Below are 22,495 nucleotides of genomic sequence, written 5' to 3'. Positions count from 1 at the left end.
CGATTTGATGAATTTGCTGGAATAGTAGCTTGTTTGCACAACGACATATCAATTAAAAAGTGACCGAAAAATAAAGCTTTAAAAGAAAGCTGTAACTTATTTTGGCTATGATAATGACATGAAATCTTCATCCACACCTATGACAATGGGCAATATATTTTAATTTACCCTATTTATCTTATGACAATGTATGTTTTAATAAAACCTTATTTATCTTTTAATTTACCTATAGTTCAAGGTCGCGATCTTATCTTATCTTTTTTGTTTTAGACCGTCAACTGGCCGTCAACTGCTCTCATCAATAATCTTCTCCCAGTAATTTCAATACATACGTCGTATATTCAAAATGACACTATGAAGTCTATGAGCCATCTACCTTGAATAAAATTATATATTTAATCATAACTCTTTTGTTTGTTATCGTGAAATTTATTTGTAGCAATTGTCATATAGAAATTTAAAATGATAATCTACACCCTGTTATTGAATATATGAGGAGAAATATCTTATTATGCGTATTAAATATATATTATATATTCGGCTAATAGTTATGGATCCACCCAGAAAACACGAAAATAGTTAAAATAGTTAAAAGTGTTTTGGTTTTAGTCCAAACATTTCAATAGTAATTACGTTTCACTACCTGTGAGAATTGATCAAAATTTAATCCTTAGTATCAATGAATTTACCACATCATCAGGCTGTCATGCCATTCTAGTTAGAGGCAGCATATGACACACATGGATCAATGAGTTACATAAAAATGTCCTTGTGTGGTATTCAGTTCCCATGAAGTGAGTTTGCCTGAGGCAATAAATGTTGATCCCTCACTATTAGAGTTATTCCCGTCGATCTAGTTAAAAAAGGATGTGAGACATGATCACTTCTGTTCAGGCAGTGACACCTAATGAGTATTTCAATATCGGGTTATATAAAGGTCGTGAAAACGTTTTTAAAACGTATACGTATTATATGACAAAAGGCTATAATTACGACAACAACGTTTTTAAAATTTTGTCAAAATGTTGTTGTAACATGTTTTTGACAAACATTTTTGCGAACAATTTGTCAGCACTTAAATAACATTATGCTATATACCCTTGTAAAACATACAGCTGCAATACTTTAAATAAAACAAAATGTCATTGATTTTATGCAATTATAAAGAGAGAATGTTTCAACTGTTTCTTGAATCACCAGCACGGAAGTTTTTAAACAAATCATCATGAGTAGTTCTTTCTAGCTCTCCCCTCCTTACCAGAATGATCAGTCCTCAATAACTCGAGTAACCATCTTCTGAAAAATGATGGATCTCTTTCCCATCAATTACCGGGTAAAAAAGAGAAATACATTCTGCATTTTCAGTAGCATTCACTGTTAACGTATGCTTATCGTGCTTATTCATGATCATCATTGTGCCGTTTGCATCATCAATTTTTGTCTCCACTGCAACCTTCTCGTCGTCAAAACTGTAAGTAGCTTTACCTCCTGTATAATAATAACACGCTTCCAGATGATTTCTATACTGCATCTTAATGGCAGCTCCAGGATTAATGCTCGTAATGCAAAAACCGACTAAAAACCCGTCAGATTTCAGCAAAAGTCGCCGACTGTAACCACCTCCAAAGTCAATATCCCGGTCGGTTCCCAAGATATCTTGAAAAGATCTCATCACACGGATGTTACTGTCAGATTTGTCTTTGCAGTAAACTACAAAGAGTCGCATACCATTTGGGGATGAGATGGTCAGGTTGCATGACAGACCGGAAGATAATGCGACTAAGTGCTTCCGTTGCAAGGAATATTTTGTCCCGTCATCGGCGAATAAACAGGTACCTGCATTGGAAGGAAGAAAATAAAATTATTTTACTAAATTTAATTTTAATCAACCCTCATCATCACATGCATAAACGTTAATCCTGAAATTAGGAATGAATCAAACTTTAAAAGTGCGTTAGGCACCACATCCAATTTGGTCCTTTAGAACTATCGGTGCCCTGTTGTGGTACCGATGACTTTTAACATCGCTCCCAGGAGATGTAATAAATTGTATCAAGCATAATAATTAACATTTGTATAGTGTTATTGTTTATCATTTAAATAAAAAACAAATGAACTGTACAAATGATCAGGGTACGATGAAAAGTGCCATCGGTACCTCTTTGGGCTATAGCGCTATAGGACCAAAAAGGTGTTGTATCTTAAGTTTTATACCCGGTTTCAACTCGTAATTTAAGGGATACAAACCGCCCAAAACAAACCGCCCACAGGACGCGCAAGAATGCAATACCTGTTTGTCACTTATGATGATTTTGAACTGAACGCTCATTTGTTAATTGGGTAAGACCATACTGCATCTACAATCCCTCATTTCAAATGTTTAGTTTTGGTTTCTCTTTTGTTCAGAAACCAAAAATCAAGGGATTAAAATGTGGAGATGAACTGGTCTGCAATCATAACACTATTATGCTGGGTGGATATATAACCAGAAGTATACAATAGCCTAACCAGAAGTATACAATAGCCTATTGTGCTAACATAATTATTATCATGATTGATATCGGAAATCTATCCCCGGCCCCGCGGACGACAGTTGATGCTCTCTGTCAAAGTTGGCATATTACACCCCAAGTTATAGGCCTAGAAATCATATACATGTGCGTATACATATTGAGAGGTGGGTGGGGTGGGGGCTTTGTTTGTTTGTATGAAACATAAACGATGCATGGAGATGATTTGATTATGAATTATTTTATTATCCCCGGTAAGCACAACTCATACCTTTTACCTAGGCTCCACTCTCCCCCACTTATATAACCCCCTCTTCCTTAAGTGTCTCCTCCTCCCCCTCCTCGCTAGACTATATTCGATATCTCCTCCATCTCGAGCTCTCCTCCCCCTTCCTTTTTCACTTGCAATGCTCTCTCCCATCTGTTTCCCTTTCTCCCTGTCCTTACCTCCCCCCACACACACTCTCTTTTCCCCCACACAAACTCTCTTTTCCCCTCTATCTTCTCTCTTTCCCCCTCTATCTTCTATTTCGATTTTCAGTAAAAATTGCTTCAGTATTGGAAGTCATAGCCTTCTATTGATTCTGGTACATGGGATTAAGGACCTGAATCGATTTTGTTTATAACACTCCAGTCGCCGCTTTTGTAATGTCACGATTTTGTTTATAACAACTTAGTCGCCGCTTTTGTAATGTCGAATGCAAATATTTCGATGGTCTATATTTTTTCACAGGTGAAATAGCCTAGGCTTATTCGATTTTGTAAACCACGTCTTTCAATGTAGATTACCATGCTCAAGTTCTCTCCTCGTGAATATTGCACTGCGAAATTTAAACATTTTTTTGTATACTTAGAGTAGGTAACTTCAAACCAAACATTTTTCTTCGTCACACCACTTATAAGAAACTGAAACCAAAAGTTGGATAACTGCTTGGTTACTGACATGTGTTAAGAGTAGAGTATTGAAGTAAATCTGTGTGTAATTTTGGTTCAATTTGATGGACAGGATTTCAAGATATGACCTTGTGAAAAATTATAAGTTTCTTTTTGAGCTCAGTTTACATAGGAGCAGTGGCTATTTTAACGTGCCTCCTATATTGTATAGTTTGTGGTGATCAGTCAAACATTCAATTGGCAGGGGAAATCAAGCAAATATTGCTTCACGACGCCTCTGGTAACGCCCTTTCATCCTAACCCAGTTTTTCGGTCATTCGTGGGGGAAAGCCTTTGGACGAGAAAAATTGCAACAGGCGTGGGGGTAGCTCCATCTACCGGATAGAAATTGTCCAGAATTGCCCTGTGCATCTTCGTTTTTAGACCGTTAAACACCTTAATTTGGGGCGAAATAGTGTAATGTTGTAAATTATTTATCAAAAATGATAATTCAATTAAATGGAATGACATTTTAAATGAAACCTGCCCTTCTAAGTAAATCAAAAGGATTTTTTTAAATTATTATTACATTTTACAGATATTAATTTCGTGCATATTGTTGGCCCCTGTATGCGTTTTATGCATTTGTGCAGAATATGTATTCGTTTTTGCATATCAATACCATCAATACCATAAACTTAGTGATATTAATGATCATAGTGTATACTTTCATGCAGCTGTAGGTAATTAAAAATAATGAAAAAGTAATTTAAAAAAATAATTAAAAGTCAATTAAATGAATTCGTGAAATACATTAGTGAACCAGGCACGTTATATATGTATCATTCTTAAACACTTGAGAACGTTCCTGCAATCTTTCGCTTGGCATGCGAGGGGTCAAAGGTTCGAATCCCAGGGGTGCCAAGTCAAAATTCTTCTTCTTCTTGAAAAATTCGGATCTTCTCTGACTTCCGATACCAAAAAGCATGGGTCAGTGTTAGGGTTAAGTAAGAGGAAATAATAATGGTAATAAACTCGTGTTACATCTAGCCTCATATACTTACATGTATGTACTAGCACTATGTGTTATCGTATTACGTCCCGTTATGGTTGCAGAAAAAGTTACGCGTGCGGCACACACATACACACACACCCCAGATGGTCGTACCGTATTACAACTGCTGGAGTAACATGCATTTTTCTTTGCTTTACCTCACTGGTTCGGCTCAAAATTAAAAGGGGACATATCGTGCATATTGTTGGCCCCTGTATGCGTTTTATGCATTTGTGCAGAATATGTATTCGTTTTTGCATATCAATACCATCAATACCATAAACTTAGTGATATTAATGATCATAGTGTATACTTTCATGCAGCTGTAGGTAATTAAAAATAATGAAAAAGTAATTTAAAAAAATAATTAAAAGTCAATTAAATGAATTCGTGAAATACATTAGTGAACCAGGCACGTTATATATGTATCATTCTTAAACACTTGAGAACGTTCCTGCAATCTTTCGCTTGGCATGCGAGGGGTCAAAGGTTCGAATCCCGGGGGTGCCAAGTCAAAAATTCTTCTTCTTCTTGAAAAATTCGGATCTTCTCTGACTTCCGATACCAAAAAGCATGGGTCAGTGTTAGGGTTAAGTAAGAGGAAATAATAATGGTAATAAACTCGTGTTACATCTAGCCTCATATACTTACATGTATGTACTAGCACTATGTGTTATCGTATTACGTCCCGTTATGGTTGCAGAAAAAGTTACGCGTGCGGGACACACATACACACACACCCCAGATGGTCGTACCGTATTACAACTGCTGGAGTAACATGCATTTTTCTTTGCTTTACCTCACTGGTTCGGCTCAAAATTAAAAGGGGACATATCGTGCATATTGTTGGCCCCTGTATGCGTTTTATGCATTTGTGCAGAATATGTATTCGTTTTTGCATATCAATACCATCAATACCATAAACTTAGTGATATTAATGATCATAGTGTATACTTTCATGCAGCTGTAGGTAATTAAAAATAATGAAAAAGTAATTAAAAAAAATAATTAAAAGTCAATTAAATGAATTCGTGAAATACATTAGTGAACCAGGCACGTTATATATGTATCATTCTTAAACACTTGAGAACGTTCCTGCAATCTTATTGGTTCTTGCCCAGCTTTACCCGTGTGATATGACACGATATCACACGGGACAGCGCGTTTGCGTCGACGCGATACGCGTACTCGCTATTTGGACCAATCGGAGGCTGATCGATTTTAAGCCCTAGGTAATTCCTTGCAAAATATAGATTTAATTTGATTAAAATTTGTATAATATTTTTTATTTGAATTGAAGTGTTTAAGAATGAGAATAAAGGTATTGTTTTTAGCCGCTGCCGTGCATCTATCGTCTCATATAACACGGGTGACATCATTATTTTTGGCGTAAAACTCGCCTTCGCCTCGTTGTTTTAATTAAAATGATGATGTCGCCCGTGTTATATGAGACGATAGATGCACTCCAGCGGCTAAAACAATACCTTTATTCTCTAAATTTTCAACTTTAGTAGGTGATTGATAAACTTTACTTCGAGGACTGTTAAATATCAAAAATATCATTTTTTAATAATTTGTCATAAAAACTGTATTATATCGCAAATTTCAAAACTTCAAAATTATTTGATATCAGTTAAAGCCATAATTATTATAACATTTGCTGAAGAGAACGCCCTCATTTTTTTTTCAAATTCTGGGTTTTTACACGATTGTAATGTACTTTAGTAAACAAAGATTGTCTGCGAAAACATGACTTTAGGTGCTGTAGTTTTGTCAAAATCCGAGATTTGGAATAAAACGCAGGAACCGTCGTTTTATTATTACGATTGAAATATTAGCAACCATAACGGGACGCAAAATATTACTAACAGCATAGTCCGAGCCAAGGTTCATTATTGTTAGGGTTAGGGTCATAGGGTTAGGGTCTTAAGGTTATGGTTAGGGTAAGGGTTAGGATTAGGGTTTAGGGTTAGGATTTAGGGTTAGGGTTAGGGTTAGGATTAAGTGTTAGGGTTAGGGTTATGGTGATTATATACGAATTTATTAGTACTAATTATAATAGTAATACAGACTTGACATTTAATATGGACTATTTTTCGCAAAATTCCAAGACTGGTCTGGACGGAGTCTGCATAGACCGCACGGGCTAAATATTAATTAGGGTGTGTCGGGAGATGGTGTAAAATAATTGTTTGATAGAAAATGTGCTTTCCATATGTGTACATTATGGTGCTCATAATGTAGTGAATTAGCCTAAAATGGCGGATTTAGAGATGCTGAATTTGAGCTTTGTGGGGGACACAATTTCGGACTTTATGCAAAATGGTTATGTTATTATCAAATTTATAGGGGTTTGAAGTGATATTTCTTAAACTTCGTCAGCAACTGGCATTCATGACAGCAAAAATACACTTACATTGTACCAAGGCTTTGAACAGGGGAGGAGCTTAAAATATGGCTCTTAAAAGCTGTACGTAATCAGAAAGTTTGAATGGCCCCTGGGGTCAAATGTTATAAACTTACGGTACAAAAATAACTGTGCTGATTCCTGGTTGTCCAATGAACTCACACTCTTTCTTTGTGTACAGTAAGTTTATAAAATTTGGCCCCAGGGGACCATTCAAATTTTCTGAGTGCGTACCACTTTTAAGAGGCATATTTTCAAAGCTCCTCCCACTTTCAAAACTGGTAGATCACAGGTGCATTTCAGTTCTGACAAACACTTATTGGTATTTCGGTTCAGTAAGATCGCCTCAAACCTCAATAAATTTTATAATATCAGCATAGGGCCTGCACTTTGGCTCGTTTTTTGCAGGTTTACATGGTCCAATAATCACAAGATGACTGACATGTGGTAACAAAGGAAGCAGTCACTGCAATTTGATTATGTCCCATATGATTGGCCATTCAAGACACCCCTGTGAATATACTATAGCGGCCTTTTCAAAATATAATACCTGTTTGCTTGACTGCATTGACAATACCCGGGAACAATACACACAGTATATGCATTGGACAAACTTTTTACAATAAGCATGATAAGTGATGATGTGACCTCCAGATTTATACATCGTTCGTCTCGCACACTGACGACATTTGATTGAATGGACTGCGCCGTGATAAAAGCATGCAGGGCCTCTATACCCTATACCCATGTACAGTTTATCCCTTACATAACCTATGTCTTGAATACGCTGGCAAAGTTATGTAATAATCGGATTAATACTATATAGCAGTAGGTAAAAACAAGTTTTGAATAATCCGCGCTACAAAGTCCCATTCAGTGATCCCAGCGAAAGTGAAAAAAAATCAAATTGTTACGTGTATACATTTTTAATGAAAACAAATGGCAAAAAAACAAAACAGGAAAACGACAGTATTGACGAAGTTGAAGCCCCATTCAAATACATGTAGCTAATTTATATACTGTCAGTACCGGTATATAAATTACAGACTCACGTAAATGCATTTTTTTTTGTCTTAGACACACGGCTTTCGGCTGAACCACTACACTAGCAAGCTATGTTAGCACATCTATGACAATGACGAAACGTACAAAATCATCCATAGGCCTTGTATGACCTTTGACATTCTTTTGTGGCGAGTGACATGGTCTTTCAATTCACGCCGAGTGTCCTTGACAGGTTCGACTATGCTTCAGTGGTCATGAAAGAATTCAAAAGATAACCTCTGCCCCAATAATCCCAGGCAATTATCTGAAACTGCTCCTCGGATCATAAGAACTCAGTCCTCAAATGATAGTCATAATAATGTCCAAAATATAAAAATTACTGACTATCATTGAAGACTGAGTTCCGCAGTCTAGTATCCAAAATCTGAATTTTGATGATTTGTACGATCGTCGGGATGAAAAAAAAAATCAAAAAAATCACTGAATGGGCCTTTAGTTCCCTACTATCCTTACCCTGGCAATATAAAAAAGAAGAAAAAAAAAAAAAAAAAAAACAAGAAAAAAAAAAAAAAAAAAAGACAAAGAAAACGCATTCTGAATACGAAGAATGTCTTTCTGATATCAAATAAATTTCATTGTTTGGAATTCACGATATAATACAAATTTTATGACAAATTATTAATAAAATTTGATATTTTTCACATTTTTGATATATAACAGTCCTCGAAGTAAATATCATAAATCTAATGATATATTCTTAAACAGTCCCTGGCATACCATACATGTATAGGCCTATGTATAGTACATTAGTCTGCTTTATCTGTTTTGTGCTGTTTAAGCAAATTTAAACATAATTTCCATAAAATGTAGCTTTTACTGTCAGATATGTCCCCTTTTAATTTTGAGCAGAACAAGTGAGGTAAAGCAAAGAAAATTGGAATTTACTACTACTAGCGCCAATGAATGTTATACGATTGTAAAGCGGTACGATCCTCTGGGTGTGTGTGTGTGGGGGGGTGCCTATGTGTGTCCTGCACGCGTATTTTTCTGCAACTATAACGGGACGCAATACGATACCGGTATGTTATAAGAATCAAACTTACAAGAAAGATGGCTCTTGTCAAATCCTACAATTCTGTCAGAGAAAATATGCATATTTGCATTAAATTTTTTATTAATTGACATAATTGGTTAATTAATAAATATTTTATTTAATGATTTACCATAATTCCAAACATGTCAAACAATATGTCAAATTAAAGCTAATGAAATGCTTCATAAATTGGTAAGAGCACATTTTGCAGAATGCATTTAGTATTTTAGTTACATGATTCCAAACATTCTATTCCAATTTTTTGCTACACACGCATAGGAGCTGTACTTTTAGAATCCGCGCCTAATCAATAATAATAGTCTTTCACTCCATTGTCAAAGTACTGTGCTCCCTGTAGCATTATAGTAACCAGGTCGCGATATTTTTTTTCCTAGTCAACATTTGCATCACATACACTTCTAGTGCCCGTTTCTATTCATCGTTATGTATTCTTCTCCCGTGCATTATTTTCGCGAACTACCCTTCACAGCCCAAATTATATAAACCTGCACGCTAAACAATGCATTATCTAATAACCTGCACGCTAAACAATAGATTCTAGATAATACGTGCACGCTCAAATACTAGAAATACTACTTTCACATAACCATATAGTAGAATTAGGTGGCGCTTTCGACACAGAGGTCACATAACTATATAATTGTCTGTTCGATATATATACCATCAAAAAAGTACGAATATACATTCTGTGGTGTTAAAATGGTATAGTTACAAACGGTGTTCTATAATAGGGTACAATTACCGAATAGGGTGCAACTCGCTAGACTTGAGTCCAGTCCTCGTTTACGGAGTTTAGGGTTAGGGTTGGGGTAGGGCAGTCTTGTAATAAGACTAGTAGAGTTGCACCCTATTTAGCAATATCATTGTCATAAATTATGATTAATGACCTCAAATAAATCAAACATCAAATGAGAATAATCGAGCTTCTATTCATTAAAAAGGGCCAAAAACAGGTGGATCATAATTATACAAGATGACACCATTGCAAAATATTCAGCATTTTACAAATGAAATACATGTAGGCCTATATCTAAAATAACATAGCCGGGCACGGGAAACACACACTAGCGCATAATATCATGATCATGCTTTATAATACCATAGGCCTTCAAACACATGTGTTGAAGGCCTATGATAATACTGAACAAATTGTTAAATCCCAATGTCGTGTGTTTTAATATAAGTAGATTTTAAAGTTCAAATTATAGAGCTATAAAGTCCAGTTGATATTCACCGTAGTACTTAGTCGGACATCTAAATCGATCGTTTCGAACTGGTTCAGTGCTCTAAATGATCACAACATAAAGTCAATTGGTTACAAACCATGCATGAATAAGTTACTAAAGTATGACGTATGGCGCAATCGATACCATTGATAGCTAACATACAGGGATTGATTTTCTTTACCAGTTAAATGCTACGTAGCTGGTCAATGTCCTGACGGTGTTTTTAAAATGTAAGATATTTTCCTAATATTAAAACTAATATAATGAATGCAGCAATTAATATTGCCTATTGTTTTAATAGGCCTACACTCAAAGTGTATGACGGATAATGTACTCGTGCATTTTTAATTAATTGACATAATTGATTAATTAATAAATATTTTATTTAATGATTTACCATAATTCCAAACATGTCAAACAATATGTCAAATTAAAGCTAATGAAATGCTTCATAAATTGGTAAGAGCACATTTTGCAGAATGCATTTAGTATTTTAGTTACATGATTCCAAACATTCTATTCCAATTTTTTGCTACACACGCATAGGAGCTGTACTTTTAGAATCCGCGCCTAATCAATAATAATAGTCTTTCACTCCATTGTCAAAGTACTGTGCTCCTGTAGCATTATAGTGACCAGGTCGCGATATTTTTTTTCCTAGTCAACATTTGCATCACATAATACATTTACATGATACAGGACTATATGAGGCTGGATTGAGCTGTGTTCAGTTTTATACGGCGGATTTATTGCCATAATTATTACCTCTTACTTAAGGGATCTAAAATGAGCGTTTATTGCGTTTCGACAGTATTTTTGTAGGACATGAGAGCACCTCAGACCTATCGAATTGCATTCTGAATACGAAGCATGTCTTTCTGATATCAAATAATTTTCATTTTTGAAAATCACAATATAATACAAATTTTATGACAAATTATAAAAATTGATATTTTTCAAATTTTGATATATAACAGTCCTCGAAGTAAATTATATAAATCTAATGATATATTCTTAAAGTGTATGTAGCAGGAGGAAAAAGCCGACGGTCAATTGAAAATTTTGACCTTTCATATTGAAGATATGGATTTTTTCCAAAAGACCTATTTTTTTTGGTGTTTTGGGAAAAAAATCCATATCTTCAATACGAAAGGTCAAAATTTTCAATTGATCGTCGGCTTTTCATCCCACCTACATACACTTTAAGTATAAATCATCAGATTTATAAAGTTTACTTCAAGTACTGTTAAATATCAAAAATATCAATTTTAATGATTTGCCATAAAATGTGTATTAAATTGCGAATTTCAAAAATCGAAATTATTTGATATCAGAATGACATTCTTCGTATTCAGAATGCAATTCGATATGTCTGATGTGCTCTGATGTCCCAAAATAAATACTGTCCAAACGTTCATACCCCAGCCCTTAACAAAAGAAAAACAAATTTATTCCAATTAAAATTCTACCAGGGTTCGAACCCACAACCTTTTATTTAATAGTCGAGATCGAATACCACTACGCTGTGAGTGCTTCTGCCAGAAATGCGTTTGTTCATCATACTTATTGATTACGGAATAAATCGCAAACACACGATATATATATGTATATTACTTGTCTATTAGTAATAAATACGTATATAATCTCCAATCAATAATGAACCTTGCCTCCGACTATGCGGTTCCTATGCAAATGTTGACTAGTAAATTAATATAGGCGACCAGGTCCTAGAGTGTGATGGTTTTGTAGCAGATGACAGTGCTCATTCAAGCCTGTCAAGGTCAGTTAGTAGCCACTTGCTGAATGGATGGCCATTATCAGCTATCAAAGAGATGCCTTGTGCAGCTGCCAATCACAGTAGAGGTTTGATAACATTTTGTTAAAAACCCAAATGTGATATAAGGACAAAGCTGTGCATGTTGGTACTTAATTGTTTGGATTCTTATGTTGAAATTCCCTTGTATTAGTAGTTTTATGTGTAGTGTATATTGTTCATAAATTATATAGCTTTTAAATTTTGGGCATTTTTGCTCTGTTGCACTGTACCATTATGGAATTTGAGCAAATCAATTACCGACACAAGCAGGTATACAGTGTATTATTTTATTTTTATTTCGTATCTCAGGAGCACAGCTCACTTGGTAAGGCGTCAGAATTTGGTACACGAGCGCTTCAAACTTTAAATCGGAAGGTGGTGAGTTCGAGCCTCATCACGGTCACATTAATTTTATAAACCAAATATTGTTCGAACTTTTCATATTTGTTTTTCTTTTATTGTTTCTTTTTCTTTTTCTTTTTTTTCTTCTTGTTTTATTTAATTTTTTCTTTATTTTTCTTTGATTCATATTGCCAGGGTAAGGAGTGGAGGGAACTAACGGCCCATTCAGTGATTTTTTCATCTGGACGATCGTAAAAATCATCAAAATTCAGATTTTGTACAATGATATAGTCAGTAATAATCTTTTGATCATTATATGACTATCATCATCCGAAGAGCAGTTTCAGACAATTGCTTGGGATTGTTGGGGCAGAGGTTATCTTTTGAATTCTTTCATGACCGCTGAAGCAGAGTCAAACCTGTCAAGGACACTCGGCGTGAATTGAACTGATTTAATTTATATACTGACAGTATATATAAATTAGCTACATGTAGGCCTATTTGAATGGGGCTTCAACTTCGTCGATACTGCCGTTTTCTTGGGTTTTTTCCCATTTTTTCCATTAAAATTTTTTATAAAAGTAACAATTTGATTTTTTTTTCACTTTTTGCTGGGATCACTGAATGGGGCTTTGCAACGCGATATATTCAAAACTTGTATTCACCTACTGTTATAGCATTAATCCGATTATTACACAACTTCGCCAGCGTATTCAAGACATCCAATGCAAATAATCACCTAGATTATGACGTTCATACCGTAAATATGGCGGAGTATTCAAATTCATTCAACAAAAGCATGATTACAAGCTATTGCAATCTACCGCGACAGCTCGTCTCACACACATAACAAATGCACTATAGGATCAAATAGGTTGACGACAACGTTTGATTGAATGCACTGCATTGCGCCATGATTACAGTGAAGGACACCGGTTCAAATTCTTTGTATGGAGCTAATCAATAATTTCACGCACATCCTCTATTATTGCCCAATTATTGCCCGGGATGATTGCACACTGTAAAAGAGCTATTGTTATAATGTTTGATGAAATCGTGTTTAACTATTTGCTTAAGAAAGGCACAATACAGATAAAGCAGACAGATTTACTACATGTGGTACATGTATATACATATAGGGAATGTGTTCGAGTATTACCTAATTATAATAGGGGCGTATCCAAAAATGAATTCACACCCCTTTCAAATGTCGAGCCAAAGTGCAGGCCCTATGGAATAATGTTGCTCAAATTCAGAAATGTTACCCCCGCAAAAATCAAATTCAGTCTCCTTAAATCCGCCATTTTAGGCTAATTTACTACATTATGAACGCCATAATGTAAACTAATGGAAAGCACATTTTCTGGCAAACAATTATTTTAAACCATCTCCCGACACACCCCAATTAATATTTAGCCCGCGTGGTTCATGCAGACCCCTTCCAGACCAGTCTTGGAATTTTGCGAAAAAATCATTCCATATTAAATGTCAAGTCTGTAGTATATTATGTGTATGCACTTTATTCCGTAATCAATAAGTATGATAAACAAACACCTTTCTGGCACAACGACTCACAGCACAGTGGTGTAGGCATTGGACTATGAATCCATAGATTGTGGGTTCGAACCCCAGGTAAACCGTTGTATAATTTTAAGTCTAGTAAGTTTCTTTTTATTTTATTAACCCTAACACCAGTAAAAACACAAAATACCACGATGAAACATTCATAACATACATGCATCCCAGGGTCTGCGATGACGCAATCACCCCAAGTGTGATATGCTCACGGAATTGCTGGCCGGGCAGCAATAACCCGAGCAGCTACCGGTCCGCGATCGTTCGCTTGGCATGCGAGGGGTCAAAGGTTCGAATCCCAAAGGTGCCAAGTCAAAATTCTTCTTCTTCTTGAAAAATTCGGATCTTCTCTGAATAACAAAAAAAAAAAGCATGGGTCAGTGTTAGGGTTAAGTAAGAGGAAATAATAATGGTAATAAACTCGTGTTACATCTAGCCTCATATACTTACATGTATGTACTAGCACTATGTGTTATCGTATTACGTCCCGTTATGGTTGCAGAAAAGTTACGCGTGCGGGACACACACACACACACCCCCAGATGGTCGTACCGTATTACAACTGCTGGAGTAACATGCATTTTTCTTTGCTTTACCTCACTGGTTCGGCTCAAAATTAAAAGGGGACATATCTGACAGTAAAAGCTAACATTTTATGGAAAATAAATACTACTCTTTTTTACAGAAATTTTATAACATGGCTTTAAGGCTATTCCTCGTATTCAGAATGCAATTTGGTATGTCTGAGTGATGTGCTCTCAGCTCTCAACCCCAAAAATAAGTCGTTAAAGTGCGTTAATAGTAAAAGTTTACAGAACTCGAGGGACGAAACCCCTCTGCCAGCAAACCATTTCCCTCAAGCTTGTCTGCGCTAGCTGATCTTTTAGATTTTGCTAACGTGCAGTGTTTTTTTTCTTCTAAAATAGCATAGGACCGGTTTTATAACTGGGCGCATGCGCACTTTTAAATTATAAAGTATAACAGGCTAGGATTTGGTTTCAAAGATCTCATGTGCACAGGTTCAAAGTTTCGAAGGCGAATATTCGGCTTCGAATACTTTTTGGTCGTCAAAATATAGAATATAAAACTATGAACCGGAGAAAGATATATTTCTACAATTCACAGCGTTGCCCGACTGTTAACAAGTATTGCCCGTTGACCTAGGTAAGCAAAATTTAGATAATTTCTTTAACGTAGTCAATACAATAATAGGTAAACTCAATATTGAACTACTGTCATGATTTAATGTCTGTAAAATAAAAAATGAATAAATAAATTAATAAGTTAATAAAGAAAGAAATAAGTCAATAAATAAGTCAATAAGTCAGTGGCCATGCGTTTAAAGTGGAGATGTAACATTTTGGGGTTCATAATATAGGCCTACCCCGGGGAGGCCTACAGCCTATGTAGTTAAATTTGGTGTCAAACTAAAGCTTGTGATGAGACCAATACAGTAAGCATAATAAATGTTGTAAAAAATTATTAACATTTGAATAATTCGTATATAATTAGCATAATTTGCGGGGTGGAGGATGATCAGGAGGAGCAAATTAAATATATGTGACCCCAGTGGTCATATAATGCAAGAGGTCCATTTCTTTTTTCACATTTTGTTTACAATTCACTTTAAACTGCATACATTAACACCATACAATCATATTCCAGGTAATTTAATTTGCTTTGAGAAGCAATTTTGCATATTTTATTTTCTGTAATTATCAAACACATGGCTAATTGTTATCTAATCAAGTATAACATTATAATTATAATTATAATTATAGGCCTATTAATAGTAATGCGTTGAGTTTTTAAAAAGTAATATCCGCCTTTTTTTTTTTCTTTTTGAAATGACATACTCGTTACAAAAACAAATCAGCATGGAAAACATTTTTTCGTCAGAGGCAGATATTTGGTCTGTTCAGTGTCATAAAGCTACAAATAGACGATTTTTTAAATTCATTTTTAAATGGCTTTTTCTTTTTCAACCTTATTGTTTGTATTTGTAATGTTCACACAATCTGACAATGTCCCAACTTATACCTAATGTGAATCGAGCCATTTAACATGTGCTTGTAGGACAACGATTTTGAATTAAACATGTTAATTGTGATATTTTAATTCCCCTAGAACACCACAGTTAAGCGTCAAGTCCAAAATTGTAAGTGGGTTTTCTTTTATTTTACCTCATTATTTCGTTAAAATTACTCGAATTATTACTGATATACATTTCATAATTTTGGGCAAAGAATAGCCAAATAGTTGACCGAATTCGTATATTTGCACCAATATTTGACTGAAATCGTATATTAGCATTACCGCCCCTTCGTGGCTTTATTGCAAGCCAAAGCGCTGCTAAATGTGAAACGAGATTACTTGAAATATATATTGAACCCTCGTTTTATCTTTGCTGTTTCGGTTTCGGTTTCCGGTTTCGGTTTCGGATCTCATTGTTATTTTGAAGTGTTAGCATGGTACGTGTGAACAATCCTTTTATTCTAGTCTTTTGTTGACGAAGATAACTTCTGTTTCGGTTTCGGGAGTTTCTGGCATGAAAAAAAGTGAGATGAGAGGGTTGATGCTAATCTAGACAAAAGAAGTGTCTAAATTTTACGGTCGTAAATTCGCGATAAATTGTACGGCTTCAATTGACTTGCGTTGGGTGTATATATTCGCTCTAAATGTTTATTTGATTTTTATTTTTTTATGAATTTTTTAGGCCTACTGGTAAAGTGTAGAAAAAACTCCAAACGCACTCTAGGAATTTTCATCAGCAGCAGTAGAAATTTCTCTTGCATAGATTTTCGGGTGATCTCGCTTGGATTTAGCAAACAATGGACCGTTCACTTGTACATTTGTAGGTTATGTTTGTAAGCCTAAATATCATATTATTTGCATAAAATATAACTTACCATCACTACAGCATTGGAATGCTATTGCCTAAAATGGGTACGCTTGTACCGCACTAATAACGTTTTCTTTCAGTTCGTTATCGGCCATAATGCAAAAAACGTTTTCTGTGACGTCATCACTTCGGTACTCTATTGTCTAGACATAGGCTACATCTTCCGGTTAGGTTACGTCATTTCAGATGCCCATCCCGACTATTGATCCCTGCTCTTACATGTAAAAGGGAAAAAAAGGTTCCAAAAACTCCCTCATTTCAAATCATTAGTTTTGGTTTCTCTTTTGTTCAGAAACCAAAAATCAAGGGATTAAAAAGTGGAGATGAACTGGTCTGCAATCATAACACTATTGTGCTGGGAGGACACAAGAGGGTATATATAACCAAAAGTATAATGGCCTATAACTATACGTATATAATAGCCTATTGTGCTAACATTTTCATTATCGGATATCTATCAACGCGGGCAATAGTTGCTCTCTTCCGTAGGTGGCACACTTTCATGACACCTTATAATTACACCCGAGTTCTATATACGAGGCCTACATGTAGAAATCATGTGCATATATTGAGGGGGGTGGGGGGAGTTTTGTTTATGTGTCTGAAATATAAACGTTGCATAATTGATGATGTAGATGATTTGATTATGAATTAGATTATTCCCCGGAAAGCACAACCCATACCTCTTACCTATGTTCCCTCCGCCACCTATATATAACCTCCTCCTCCCCCTCCCCACACTCGATATCAACTCTTCCCTATTATTCCCCTCCACTCCTGAGCTCCCCTCCCCCCCTCCTTCCCTTCCCACTTCCAATGCTCTCTCCCCTCTGTTTCTCTTTCTCCCTTACCCTCCCCCCCCCACACACCCTGTTTCCCTGACGATCTCTTCTCTCTCTCCCTCTCTCCAATAAATAAATTAAATAAAAGTCAATTCAAACCAGCTTTCTATGATATTGATCTTCCGTCATGCGACATGCACATAAATAGAGTTGTGTATAATAGTGTTTATATCACTGAAGTTTCTAAGTGTATAATCTTTCAAGTGCTTATTGTAATGTGTGTGGAAATATTTCGATGGTCTATATATTTTCACAGTGAAATAAGCTAAGGCTATTTCGTAGTCTCAAGTCAATGCTTTCAAACTAAATCAATGCTTTCAAGTGTAGACTGCTTTGTTCGACTTCTCTGCTCGTGAATATTGCACTGCGAAATTTAAACATTTCTTTTGTATACTTAGAGTAGGTAACTTCAAATCAAATAATTTTACGATTCACACCACTTATAAGAAACTGAAACCAAAACCGAAACTGACTGACACAAATGTTCAGTTTTCAACAAAAGAAACAATGAGTTCGATATCTTATGATTCAAGTGGTTAGGCAGGACAATAGGAAACCACGTGACCAAAACCAAAACCAAACCTAAAACTAAACATTTGAAATGAGGCATTGACTACTCGGTGTCAGAACGGCGTTGTGGAGCAAAATATCTCTATATTTAAGATATGTAAAAACCTCAAAATTGATAACCTACCCAAAAGTGTCTCCTTTTGACATGACACGTCACATTTACACACAGTAGGCCTATATTGTGCTCATCATTTACACATGGCAGCTACACATGCATGACATGGCAGCTATTGCACGTAACCCACTTCTGATAATTAGCAATCGAAGTATCCTTATTGGGGAACCCTCGTCCTTCGGGACCTCGAATAAAAAAGTTCCTGAAATTCCAATAAGCCTTCAAGGAACCAACATTACAGGTTCTGCAAGTCTTTTGGAGAACCACAAAAGCTCCTCAGCTACAGAGCACGAAGATAATTCCCTTTTAGAACCATTAAGGGCTCTCCTGAGAGGACAATATAATAAAGAACCCATTTTTCTGAGATACATACCTTCGCCACTGATGCAGTAATAGATATGAGTCATCCCATCCCCAGGCGATTGAAGACATACTGTACTACCATATGGTACATTGGCTTCGTAGCTGGTAAAATTCATGTCGTCAGCATCAGAAACCAACTGCCATCCTAGAAGAGCTGCATTTGGCAGTGGTGATTTGGGAAGATCCGCGGAATGACGAAAACCCATGATGGTCAAGAGGTATGAATGTAGGTTTACAAAGACTTTGCCCTAGCGGTTGTGTTTTAAAGAGGTTTTTTTTTTTGAACTTATTAAAACTAACACCACACACTGTTGCGTTTCCCGAATGCACAGTTTTTGATTGCCCAAAAGTGGGCTTGGATTGCCTTATCAGTTTCCCATGGACTTTGTATTAGCATTGACGTGTAAATTACAAAAAACAGCAATACAAGTTGATTGCCATTCAAGGTCACGTGGAACGTAAGCAGCAAGTTTTTTTTAAACAAACGACTGATAAAGAAGAATTAACAGATGCTCCCGCGAGATTACACGAAACAGTAAAACACTTGAGTTTTATTGTTCTATGATATTTGTCGCTTGGTACAAAAATATTTTTAAAACCATGCTAAATCTTATTACAGTCTCAAGGGTAATATTTTAACAATTACTAATTAATACAAAATCTGACACCAATTCTACAGTCAATCATTGTTTGATAATAAACAAACATTCTTGCTTCATTTCACGGGGTATTTCATAGCCAAAATTATTGAAAAATAATGCTGATATCAAGAATTTTTCTAGACGGTTACAGGTCTAGTCGCGAATCACTTTCACACTTCCTTTTCAGATTCACTTTCAAATATACCCTACATACAAATTCTGAACGCCACCTCTGCATCTTTCAGCTGTTCCTGCTTTAACGCGCATCCATCTATATCTTTCTTCTATCCCCCTTTTATCCATCCCTCTACATAGCCGCTTTCGCCAAACGTTTGACAAACATTTAGCGATCAAAACGTTTGCCAAACGTTTACAGGCGTTTACGAAAATGTTTGACAAACGTTTGTGCTCGGCAATTGTTTAACAAACGTTTGGCGAAAACGGCTGTGTATACTTCATCCCCGTCAACTGAGCAAAATATGAAAATATAAAATGTAAATTGGGTTTTTTTAAGTCAGTATAATTATAGTACGCCCTAAACGCCTATAAAATGTTTGCATGATACGCTCGTATGTTCGTTAAGTTCGAAGGCTACCCATGTTTTGCGAGTTATTAAATAATACCACCAACATATATAGTATGTACCCGTGCACTCTCTTTATTCATTTGGTACTCGCACAGAATGCCTAGCGTCACGTAGAATTTGATCGCGGGCGTCGGCGCGATAATTGCGGGTGTGTCCAGATGACACGAAAACTGTACCCAATATCGATTAATTGGTGACGGTTTATACACTCAGCTGCGCAGTTCAATACGCAATCAACATTACTCTGATTTTCGTAGCTGTCGTGGACGGTCTCATATAACACCGTCCGGCGACATCATTATTTTTTAGAACAACGAGACCAAGCAGAAATGTTTTACGCCAAAAATATAAAATAATGATGTCGCCCAGGTCAACCAACTTGCATGCATGCATGTGATTGGCTGAAAATGCCATTTTAGAAGGATCAAAGGTTTATGCCAATAAACATGATAAAGGAACGTGATGGTCCTTGAAGTTGTCAAAATCCTTTTAGTGGGGGTGAGCTGCGTTCAATTAGAAGATTCATGAAAACAGACACAGACAAAAATATAGCAAAATTAACATATTCAATCCGGAAAGACGATTTAATGGATTTGACAAACAATCAAACATCACTGTTCCAAATACAAGCCGCAAAAGAATTAAATTACCCGTTATAAAAGAAGACAAAACCCTTTGTCAAACACAAAACCGTAGCTATACCCTTTAGCTTTGATTTAAGGAGGTACTACACCCCTGCCCAATTTTGTGCCTATTTTTGCATTTTTCTCAAAAATTGTAGATAGAAATTATAGCGCATTGGGGATAAGTAAGATATGTATATTATTGGGGCAAGGACTACAACTACTGCACTGGAAATTTTATTTCAGCACAGACAACAGTTGTGAAGTTACAGTCAAAAATGCGGGAAAACCAATATCTGATCAATAAATCAATAACTAATTGCTTTGAGTTGCTGAATTTTGAGAACAGTAGTTCTAGTCCTTGCCCCTATAATATACATATCTTACTTGTCACCAACGTGCTATAATTTTTGAGAAAAATGCAAAAATAGGCACAAAATTGGTTAGGGGTGTAGTACCCCCTTAAGAACTAGTTTGTTGAAATTGGTTGAGAATTAAAAAAACGGTGATCATATAAAATCCAAGGAGGGAATGTTATCAAAAGTTGCATTTTAATGTTCTAATCAATGGATCCAATTAGTAAACTGCAACTTTTGAATTTGCATCTCCCTTAGAATTCCGGATCATCATTTCTTCATTTCTTGTCCGAGCTGAACATTCTAAATGATGTAACTGTTGGCTGCTGGTTCTAATCTTGACATTATACAGGGGTAAAAAGAACTGGTATTCTTTTGCGGTCTTTGTGTTGTTTAAGCATAAAATCACATTAAAACGGAAGTATCTTGTACCATGTTTTTGTCTGAAGCAATAATTCTCGCTATTCGCAATAAGGGCGCCGCCAGCGGTTTGCGATATAATCGTGATGTATCATGGGAAAATCGTGATGTATCATGGGAAAAGGTCGACATCAACGTCCGCGCAATACGAATATTACCATGCTATTACATAGGAACACGTGACAATATTTTTTAGTTTGTCAATATAACGGTATTACACGCAAATCGATAGAGAAAAAATTGATTGTGCACATTTCAAATCACATTATTAAGTATTATTGAGTATCGATTCGCGTGTAACACCTTTATTTTGACAAACTAAAAAATATTGTCACGTGTTCCTATGTAATAGCATGGTAATATTCGTATTGCGCGGACTTGATGTCGACCTTTTCCCATGATACATCACGATTATTATCGCAAAATCCGCTGGCGGCGCCCTTATTGCGAATAGCGAGAATTGAGTAGTCTATCGACTTATGCCTTTCATTGATGAAGTCAAAACGTATAGTTTCGACAATCTATGAGTTTTGGACTGACGAAGTTTGAATTTGGCCTTTAGCAGAAAAGGTCGTTACCGCTGATTAGCAGATATTAGTACACAAATATTTGGACAAAAGGTCGTTGTAATCTACAAATGTGACCTGCTACCACCGTCACGAAATGAGCATAAAGTCGCAAGTTGGTAGCTCCAAGACGTCCTGGCTGCTGCCTTAGTGTTCTTTGTTTCTGTATGTCATTTGTGCATGGAAGTACAGTGGGCCATTCACGAAGGACATACTGCTGGTTTGGAAAGGTGCGAGGCAAACAAAGAGTATCAACTCAGCAACCAGGATGTCTCGAAACTACCAACTTTATTCTCATTTCATGTAAGTCGTAAATAAGCAGACGTTGTCATTACAAGATGTAATGGCATGAGGTATGCCCAGCAATAATGCTTGCCGGAAGTACACACCAGGAGAGTTGTATTTAAATAATGGGGTGGTTTAAAACATGTCTATTAAAGACCCATTCAGTGATCCCAGCGCAAGTGTAAAAAATTAAAATTATTTATAAATTGCTTAAAAGTGAAGGACAGATAAGTCATTCAAATTGTCATTTGATATTTTTGATATGCGAAATTTGGCAAAAAACGAAGAAAACTGCAGTACTGAC

The 22,495-nt window shown here is 35.9% G+C and overlaps 1 protein-coding gene across 1 annotated transcript; it reads right to left on the bottom strand.

The window, feature by feature from the left end:
• Nucleotides 1-1,273: 1,273 nt before the first annotated feature.
• On the bottom strand, nt 1,274-18,920 carry LOC140163798 (L-ectoine synthase-like). Its single transcript, XM_072187114.1, has 2 exons — nt 18,725-18,920; nt 1,274-1,836 (listed from the first exon to the last, which is right to left on the bottom strand). The coding sequence occupies exons 1-2, from the start codon at nt 18,918-18,920 to the stop codon at nt 1,274-1,276; spliced, it is 759 nt and encodes a 252-aa protein (XP_072043215.1).
• Between the last annotated feature and the right edge of the window lie 3,575 nt (nt 18,921-22,495).

Source organism: Amphiura filiformis, chromosome 11 (assembly GCF_039555335.1).
Source record: "Amphiura filiformis chromosome 11, Afil_fr2py, whole genome shotgun sequence".
In the NCBI taxonomy this organism is placed as follows: Eukaryota; Metazoa; Echinodermata; class Ophiuroidea; order Amphilepidida; family Amphiuridae; genus Amphiura; species Amphiura filiformis.
This window is presented reverse-complemented; position numbering and strand designations above follow the sequence as displayed.

Coding starts and splice junctions, on each gene's coding strand:
- LOC140163798 (XM_072187114.1), bottom strand. CDS start 18,920: ATGGGTTTTCGTCATTCCGCGGATCTTCCCAAATCACCACTGCCAAAT. Junction 1,837..18,724: donor TTACTGCATCAGTGGCGAAG/GTATGTATCTCA, acceptor CTTCCAATGCAG/GTACCTGTTTATTCGCCGAT.